Source organism: Fulmarus glacialis, unplaced genomic scaffold, assembly GCF_000690835.1.
Source record: "Fulmarus glacialis isolate BGI_N327 unplaced genomic scaffold, ASM69083v1 scaffold24973, whole genome shotgun sequence".
Taxonomy (NCBI): domain Eukaryota; kingdom Metazoa; phylum Chordata; class Aves; order Procellariiformes; family Procellariidae; genus Fulmarus; species Fulmarus glacialis.
In genome coordinates, this window is record NW_009201333.1 from 5912 (window position 1) to 15434 (window position 9523).

The window sequence follows — 9523 nt, forward strand, 5'->3', positions numbered from 1 at the left end:
TCTTCTACATTTGCACTCAACTATCCTGTCTGGCTGCCAGGCAAATTGCAACTGGAGAAACACATCTTTTGGTTTGCGGAGCAGAACAGGCTGAAACAGATTTGGGGGCTGTGTGGCCCCAAGCCTGTGCTGCTCTCCAGCCTGATGGGCAGCCGTGCATGGCAACATCACGCAGGCTGGGGATGGGATGGGGAGGACGTCAAAAGAAAAAAGTATTTGTCATTTCGCTTCCTGAAAGGGCTGGAGCAGACAAGGCCCTTCCTCAGAACTGGGAATTTCTAGGCTTATAGCACCTTCTTTCCACTGACCCCCATCACACTTGCCGATGCTGTTAAATTCTCTGAACTGCGGCCAGCAACAGCCCCACCGCAGGAGAACAGTGCTGGAGCTGTTAATATTTCACCTCCAGCTATCTTTTACTTCCCAAGCCACAAATCCTCCTACTCCCACAAAAATCAGCTAGGGTCTTGCTGACCGTAATATCCATGAGCTTGTGCAGAAAGAGCAAAGCAGGGGGCTGGGGGAGAGGAGTGGGGCTCCCCTAGACCCGGGGAGGCAGCGACTTCTGCTCACCCTTGGCTGCCTGCCCGGCACCACGGGGGAAGCGCAGAGTCCACCCGGTGCCCTCTGAAACACCGGGCTCCTCAGCAAGTTATTTGCAAAGATCCCTAGTGAGGGCTGAAGCTGTATTAAAATCCAAAGACCTCAACATAAAATATCGTTGGGGCACTTTTCAAATGCTGGTGCAGCCCTCCAGGAACGGCAGAGGTGAGCAGGTAAGTGGGGAGTTACCGCTGCAGCCGAGCCTGGGGAGGGGGCTGACCTGCTATCCCCCCACCATGCCAGCACGGCAGAGCACAGACCCTGTCCCCTCACATCCCAGCTCTGCGTCTCCATATCTCAGCTGCTTCCACGTGCCCTCCTCGTCCCTGTGCAAATGTGTTTTATTTGCCGTGGTGACAATCATTTTCTTGGCTCATTGCTTCAGGGACGCCCTCCTCACTTCCCCACGCTGGCTTTTCTTGGTGCATTGAGCACCGTTTGTCTCCGGTTTCCAGTCCCTTCGCTGTCTGGTTACCTTTTCCCCGCACTATTGAGTTATTAAATTCTGCCTCTGCCGCTTTTCATCATCCTCATGATAAATTCCCCATCAAGCACATCTGATGCACTCCCACTGAGCGTATCCAACTGGAAGAAGGATTTTGCTCTCAATGTTTCCTACGGTCCTTCTTCCCACCCCCTCCAGCCATGATGCACGTGGAAATTAGATACCAGTCAGGCAAATGGTACCTTGGTGTCTCCATGCGTCAGACTGACCTGTGCTGTGCTCCCCTCGTGCCTCTACCCAGCTGCTGCCTGGTTTTGCCATGAACTTTAGGTGAAGAAACCAGGGTTTTGTTTAGGATCTAGAGCAACTCCCTTCACCAAGGGCTCCAGCAGGACAAAGGAGTAAATACTACTTCTGCTGCTCCTTAGAGCAGCGTGGACTAAAAAAGTTTTTTCTTCTAGGAAAAGGGGATATTTTGTGGCCTGTAGAGAACAAGGAGGTCCTTCCGATGGAGGACAAGAGAGGCTAGGGAAGGCAAAAGCCTGAGGTCTGGGGTCATTGGCTTGGCTGAGCTCATTTGACCCCACGATTTATTCCAACTGAAAATGAGGTTTAAGGCATTGCAGCTCCCCAGTGAGTCTACACACGCTTCTTTCGTTCATCTGTTTTCTCAATTCTTGTTGAAACTTGTAAATGAAACATCCTCCTCTGCCAGCTCTTGTCTGTTTGATCTTTCACAAAAAGTGTGTGAAACTTTTTCCAGAAACCACTGCAACAGCATTACTGCTCTAAGGTCGGTCAGCAACAACCCATGAAGCAATACTAAAGGGCACACCTTCTCTTGGGAAAAACATACCTGGGGAGGCCACGTCCCCTTTGCACATGGGCCCATTGCCATTAGTAAAAGCTTTAAACTCACTTTCTTTCTCTCTCTTTGCAGGCAAAAATGTCAAGGCCAGTGCAAGCTCGGAGGCTGGAGGGAATAGATAAGAATATCTGGTGAGTTAAGAGATTATCTGGTTTACCCCGGTGGTAGATGTGGTTTTAGGCAGCCTAACGCCAGGTAGAAACCGCCGCAGCCACACAGCACAGAGCAGCAGTTTCCCTCGGCTGCTTTGCATTTGTTCAGGAAGCGCATCAGGGCAAGTTTGTCCTGGGAGACTTTACCCTGGCTCAGTTCTGTACCTGCTGCTCACACTTTACGCCCTATCAGGTGTCCTACACCATCCTGCGGGAAGGCAGGCGGGAGCACCTTGTAGCGCATTGTACTCCATCCGCCCGAATGATCCCCGCAGCACCCAAATCTGAGCCAAGCGGTTGCAGCACACTGGCTGCAGCCTGGCATCTGCTTCAAGCCCACCCTAGGGCACTGCAGAGAGGCAGTCGAAGGGATGCTGCAAATGGCATTCCCAGCCTGCCAGGCACAGTATGGCATTGGAAAACTGTGTGCTTGAAGAAGATATTTAAGTGGGCTTTCTCCAAAGCTCTGCTGTGCCTGGTTTCAAGCTACAAACTGCTGATGAGTCGGCTCTTGGGTGAGACAAGCGCCGAGTTCAGCTTGCCTTTCCCTCTGCAGAGGCCATCACGGTGTCTAGTTGCTAAATTTTGCAGAACTGGTATGAGCTTGAAAACCTCCAAGACCTCTCCTGCTCAGTCTGGTCTGATCAGAAGCGGTGTGTGGCTTCAGCTGTGACCGCACACCCAGACAGCACAACGGCTGTTTCCTTTGAGAACAAATTAAAACCACCCCCCAGTGCAGTCATGGTTCATCCTTGTTTTAATTGAAACGGATCTGAAATGACCTGTGCTTGGTCCTGTCCTGTCCACCTGTGAGCAGCGGGATGGCTCCACAGGAGGGACACCAACCTTGCTCACTTCCAAAGGGATGCTGGCAAGTGGAGCCGGTGCCAGCGCGCTGCCCAGACCCTGTGTAAATGCTTGGCTTTCTCTCCCTTTCTTCTCTCCAGGGTGGAGTTTGTAAAACTGGCTGCCACCTACTCCACGGTGAACCTGGGCCAGGGCTTCCCCGACTTTCCCCCACCGGACTTTCTGAAGGAGGCGTTCGTGGGAGCCCTCAGCGGGGAGAACCACATGCTGCACCAGTACACCCGTGCCTTCGTGCGTGCACAGACGCCCCTCCTCAGCAATACCCCCCTCGCTCCCCATTAGCCTTGGCCGCTTCGGGGCTCATCAGGCAGCAATAAACAGGGCAAACCACAGGAGGCAAAACATGCACCCAGCCTCAGCCCAGGCCCCCCGTGCCCAGGGCTGTAACACCCCGCTTTACCAGGGCGTTTGAAGCAGCCGGGCTGGAAGATGCCCCACACGTTCGGTCACAGGGCGCTTGGCTGCCCAGGCCCCTTCCAAGGGCTCATCCCTGGGTTAGGAGGCTTCTGCAACCCAAATCCCAACCCTTCTTTCATCCCACAGGGCCACCCACCTCTGGTGAAGATCCTAGCCCAGTTTTTTGGGAAGCTGCTTGGACGAGACCTGGACCCTATGACCGATGTGATGGTGACTGTGGGGGCGTACCAGGCCCTTTTCTGCTGCTTCCAGGCTTTCGTTGATGAAGGCGATGAGGTAACCCCAGATTTGGGCTTGTTGCAGAGGCAGCCTTTCCCCAGGAGAGCCCTTCCTGGCTGTGGGTCTGCCAGGGGTAGATTTACATAGACCTTTTGCAAAGCAGAAAAGATTTTATCCCCGTTCTCCAATATTTGAGCTTCCAAAGGAAAAAACTCTCTGCTGCAGGGCAATGTCTCATTTCTGCATAAACCAAAATAACCCTTTTGCCCTGAGTGATGTTGTTCTTCCCTGACACTGCTCACTGGCAATGCAGGTTCTCCATTACAGTAATTCAGGGATTAAAATTTCCTGTCCCTCCCATTGCTCGCTGCACCCATCAGGGAAGGTCTGAGCAGGGCCAGGAGGGTGCTGACACATCCCTTTCTTCCAGGTGATAATCATTGAGCCCTTCTTTGACTGCTATGAGCCGATGGTGAAAATGGCTGGTGGGACGCCCGTGTTTGTCCCGCTGAGACCGGTGAGTGCGTTGGAGCAAAGCCATCGAGGAGGGAAGAGTCATAGCCAAGTGAGCGAAGAGGTGAGTGGTAAGCAAAGTGCAGCAGTAGCAAAGCAAGCCGAGATTCCCCTCTGTTCTCTCTAGAAAGCTCCAAAAGATGGAAAATTGATGTCTAGTGCAGACTGGCAGCTGGACCCGGCTGAACTGGCTTCTAAATTCAGCAAACGGACAAAAGCCATCATCCTGAACTCTCCCAACAACCCTCTGGGCAAGGTAATGCCAGGGCCAGCCACAGCAAGGCCAGAGAAAGCGGTTGGGGTGCTACAGCTCACCCAGCCACATTTGCAGTGCAGCAGTGACCCGACCGTCCTTGCACACAAGGGAAATAGATGTTGTAGGAGTGCCGCACGCTGCGTGCACTTTTCTGGTGTTTTTAAGCCTGGTCGTTTGTGCCAGCAGTGGCTTTGCCCGGCTAGACCATCGCAGCCATCTCCTGCCCACCCTGGCTTGGGAGATGGTGCCCGCAGGGTGCACAGCCTTCACAGAAAGGCAGGAACAGGCAGGGGCCCAGAAATGCTCCTGCTGCATCTCTGCTCCACTCCCTGCCTGCTGCAGGTGTTCAACCGAGGGGAGCTGGAGCTCATTGCAGACCTGTGTGTCAAGCATGACATCCTGTGCATCAGCGACGAAGTGTACGAGTGGCTGGTCTACGATGGGAAGGAGCACATCCGCATCGGTACGGAGAATGGCTTGGCTGAGCCTGGGGGTCTTCTCCGGGTACAGCACCTTCAGGGGAGGAACTGGTGATTTAGCTGGGGTCCCCTGGCTGCTTGCATGCACAGCTCTACCAGACATGTATCCCCATTAGAGGTATTTTGCTGCACTTCAGTCTCAGCCTCCAAATCAGGACTTAAACTGGAACCCTGACTTCCAGAGCTAGTCAGAGGAAACAGAGAGCTGGCTTCACAGCATGAGATCCAGAGCAAAGAGCCCTTTGGTTCCACTGAAACTGATTTTTTTTTCCCATACTTTGTAAAACCCCAGTTTTCTGGGTGTCTCTAGCTTTGGGACATTCATTTCAACATGAGCTCAGAGGCCTGTTCTTCCTGTTGCAGTAACATGCAATCACCTTGTTGCAGGGTGAAGGTGCTTGGCACCTCTGGGAACCCCTGGGGTTGGGTGCACACGTATGAAAACACTTAATTACAAAGAGATGCTCTTGAGAAACCTGGCTGCCTGCTTGGGATGTGCTTTGAGGCTCATCCACGTGAAAGAGATGCTGTGAACACAAGAGGCCACCACAGGTTATAGTGGGCAAAGAGCTCCCACCGTGTCATTAATGCAGCCCAGAATTAAGCACCCTGAGCTCTGCCGTCATTGTTTCTCTTTCGTTTTGTTGCCAGCCAGCTTGCAAGGGATGTGGGACCGCACGGTGATCATCGGGAGTGCTGGGAAAACCTTCAGTGCCACTGGATGGAAGGTGAATTCCCCTGTGTGGCACCTTGTTGTCACCCTATCCCCGTCCCTTTGCTCCAGGGCATGGGTCCAATTGCCATAGCACAGCACTGGGGACACCGCCGCCACACACACAGCTTTGAGTCAGTACCAAAGTACCAAAGCTGCTTTATGATAGCTCTGTCTGGAAAATACAATGAATCATAGAATCATAGAATCATAGAATCATTAAGGTTGGAAAAGACCTCTAAGATCATCAAGTCCAACCGTTAACCCAACCCCACCATGCCCACTAAACCATGTCCCTAAGCACCTCATCTACACGTCTTTTAAATACCTCCAGGGATGGTGACTCTACCACCTCCCTGGGCAGCCTGTTCCAAGGCCTGACCACTCTTTCAGTAAAGTAGTTTTTCCTAATGTCCAGGAAGGACATTCCTAATGTCCAGGAAGGCTTCCAATGAAGCCAGCCCAGGCAAATAAAGGGGAGCCTGAACAGGTACCCAGAGACTTACCACCTTCCTCCTCCTCTCCTGGCCACAGGTGGGCTGGACCGTGGGACCCAACCGGCTGCTGCAGCACCTCCGTACCGTGCACCAAAACTCAGTCTACCACTGCGCCACGGTTGCCCAGGTAAGGCGGCTCCCTGCAGCTGGCCCTGCAATTCCCAAACCCCCAAAGCAGGGGTGAGAGAGGGTCCTTCTGCCCATGGCTGACCTGAAAGGCACAGACAGGGTGATGGGTGGTGCCCTGGAGAGGCTCCTTCCCCTCTCCCTGCAGTTGCCCCATGCCTGAGAGGAAGGGGAGAGTCCAGCCTGCCTGGGGTATATTCCTTATTTTGCACTGACAAATCCAAGGGGCCATTTGGAGGGGCTGGAGGCAGAGCGCTTGGCTTGGTGCGGTGAGAAATCACCTCCTGCTCCCTAGTCACCTATGAATTGCATCGGAGCAGAGACTCCGGTTCTCAAGGAAGCCTTGACCATCTTCCCACCGGGTTCCTCTCTCCTCGCAGGAGGCCGTGGCTCAGGGTTTCCAGAGGGAGCTCGAGCGCTACGGGAAACCAGACAGCTACTTCGTCCAACTGCCCAAGGAGCTGCAGCAGAAGAGAGACTGGCTGGTCCAGAGCCTGGATGCTGTGGGGATGAAACCCATCGTCCCTGAAGGCACCTACTTCTTGGTGGCAGACATCTCCGAGTTCAGTGAGTCACGCAGCTGTGGTTTTGCTCAGGCAGGGCTGAGCACAGGGGGACCAGCTCAGAGCGGTACCGCTAGCAGGGATGGGAAACTGCGTAAACCACCACCAAAGCAGGGAGGGACAATAGCGTGATCCCCATCCAAGCTCCCAGAGGTCATGGGTTTGGGGCTTGGCTGAGGCACCCGGCAGCAGCCCCAACCTCCACGCTGCTGTGCTTCTTCTGCAGAATCTGACGTCCCTGATGTCCCCAACTCCGATGAGCCCTACGACTCCAGATTTGCAAAGTGGATGGTCAAGAACAAGGTAAACGCCTCTGGTCCTTTCCGCCGCGTTTGCCTCGGGTGGGTTTGTGCTCTCCCTGCTGGCTGCGCTCACGGGAACCAGCAGCACACCACCGCTGCCGGGTCCGGCAGCTCATGGCCGGGGGGTACCCAGGGTGTCTGGCAGCAGCTGGCCTCAACCCCAGCAGCCTGAGCTCAAGCAGAGTGAGCAGACAGGGCACCAAGGGCATCTACGAGCCCATCTGAGAGACTTGTGAGCAATAGGTGGACGTCTTCACCCATGCCAGGGCACGGCAGGCTGCATGCCAGCCTGAGAGCAGCAACCTCAGCTCCACGTGTTTCTCCTTCCCAGGGACTTGCCGCCATCCCGCTCTCCGCTTTCTACTGCGGGCCCCACAAGAACAACTACAACCATTTCATCCGGTTCTGCTTCGCAAAGGTGAGATGTGTGGCAGCAGGAAGGGAGGTGAGGATGGGGGTAAATGAGATGAATGCCAAGAAATGCAGAGTGCCTCGGGCATTAGAGCCCGAGCGTGGCACTGCAGATGGTCCAGACGCGAGCTGAGCCAGGGACAGGAGGTGTGCTGGTGCCATCCTAAGCTTTGCGCCGTCAGCATCCCACATTTCTTGGTCGAGGCAGGGAGTCTTCTGGGTGTGTGTTTAACTGCCCCAGAGATGCTCTGCCTGTGTCATACTGAACACAGGGCATTTGCGATGCTCCAGAATGAGAATGGGATTTTTATATAAATGATGACTGCAGTGAGGGGAAAGGGCATTTCGCTGGAAGCCACTGACTGAACCTGCGGTATTTGTTTAGGAGGAAGCTACACTGAAGGCAGCAAACGACATATTGCAAAAATGGAAACGGGAGAAAACTAGTCCCTGAGCGCACTGGAGAGAGAACCAGTCTCTCCTTTGTCCTCACCCACCACGACCGCTGTTCTTCCTTTTCCGTTGCTTGGCTACAAACTTCGACACATCCTTATTTTTGTGCTTTCAACCACATTTTCTGTCAGACAAACGGGTAAGAGATTTGCCAGGCCCAGGGTCTGGGGGACACTTTCTGTCACTGTGAAATGATTGCACCTTTCCTTGCAAGAAGTGAGTCTTCACATGCGCTGCCAGTATTTGACATTTCTTCTTCTTATGTTTAAAGACTTTGATAATCAGTTCTGGGATGCGTCCAACAAGACACAAGGTAAGGATGGCTCCCGGGGTCTTTTCCACCACCAAATTCTGAAAAGGTGTTTGAGGACTTACCTTTAAGGCTATGCTTGGGGGTTACTGTGGCTTGTCTTGTTCCACATCCCCACTCCTGTACCCCAGGGCACAGGACACCATTTCCACCAGCACCCACGTTCCCACGTGTGCCCATCAGTAGGTTGATTCCTATGACCCTGAAAATTATAAACGCAGTGAAATGCTGTTTCCCATAATTAACAATTTTCCTATTGTTTTTTTCTGTGCATCTCTGGGGACGGTGACGGCAGAATCGGTAACTGGCTCCCCCCAGGAAACAGGCTTTCATAAATAGCCCAGCTATTGCCAAACCTTCCCTGTGCTCCCCCCCAAACCACCCCTGGCACTTTGTCAGGGCTCGGCAGCATTGCCCAGGCTGCAGAGCAAAACCTTCAGGCCTTTGACAAGCGCCTGCAGCGGCCGGGGAGGAAGGGCTCAGCGGCCTTGGGCTGCTCCTGCTGCTGGTGGCCCCCGCAGCCTCCCACCCCCCGGGCTGGTGGGACAACGCGAGAAGCATTTTGAAAGGTAATTCTTGCGTCATTCTCGATTTCGACCTGGATAAGAATGTAAACTAGCATCATCAGTCATGCAGGAGTTATGTGCAACAGACTGTACGATAAGTGTTTGTGGCAGTTAAATTATTGAAGATTAATTACTGCAATTATTGAAGAGTAAATGTCTCTGTAATGATTATAAGGCTAACACGGCTCTCCTGGAGAGCTGCCATCACCCGTGCAACATCTGTGTTGCATCCCACGGTGGTGGCTGCTCATCTCACCCAGGCCAGCGGGTAGCATCTCCGCAGGTTTTGGTCAGGCTGCAGCTGGTGGTACCAAACCCCTTGGAGCTGCACCCACCCGCGGGAGGGAGGCAAACACCCACCTCCTGCCTTCGCCCACGGGAGATGCACCCCGTCTCACCTGCCTGCACAGCCTGGGTGGGCAAGGGTGCTGCTGAAGGCCCTTTTGCACCCACAGGCGTGGCAAATACTGGGAAAGCTGCAATCACCGACACAGATAAATGATCGTGAGATTAGATTATTAACATAAACTAGTGTGCTGCTGAGGCCCCTTTTGCACCCACAGGCGTGGCAAATACTGGGAAAGCTGCAATCACCGACACAGATAAATGATCGTGAGATTAGATTATTAACATAAAGATTCATTGCAACATCCCCACGTGTGTGGGCTCTTGCTCTAGGCCATGACACACCCCGCAATGGGCAGGGTGCATCCCCCCCCCACCCTCCAACACGCACGCAGTGCTTGTGCAAAGACACCCAGATG

The 9523-nt window shown here is 53.7% G+C and overlaps 1 protein-coding gene across 2 annotated transcripts in view; it reads left to right on the plus strand.

The window, feature by feature from the left end:
• CCBL1 (cysteine conjugate-beta lyase, cytoplasmic) overlaps window positions 1-8075 on the plus strand; it is a 10820-nt gene extending 2745 nt beyond the window's left edge. The window contains exons 3-14 of one of the 2 annotated variants that reach the window (XM_009573919.1): window positions 1989-2047; window positions 3016-3166; window positions 3479-3628; window positions 4002-4088; window positions 4212-4340; window positions 4683-4803; window positions 5471-5547; window positions 6066-6155; window positions 6535-6721; window positions 6944-7020; window positions 7351-7437; window positions 7816-8075. In XM_009573919.1, coding sequence (XP_009572214.1) covers window positions 1989-2047; window positions 3016-3166; window positions 3479-3628; window positions 4002-4088; window positions 4212-4340; window positions 4683-4803; window positions 5471-5547; window positions 6066-6155; window positions 6535-6721; window positions 6944-7020; window positions 7351-7437; window positions 7816-7884 — 1284 coding nt within the window. In that variant the 3' untranslated portion in view covers window positions 7885-8075. Of the gene's footprint in view, window positions 1-1988; window positions 2048-3015; window positions 3167-3478; window positions 3629-4001; window positions 4089-4211; window positions 4341-4682; window positions 4804-5470; window positions 5548-6065; window positions 6156-6534; window positions 6722-6943; window positions 7021-7350; window positions 7438-7815 lie in introns of those variants that run through there. The other variant, XM_009573920.1, reaches the window with a different exon arrangement.
• Window positions 8076-9523: the final 1448 nt, after the last annotated feature.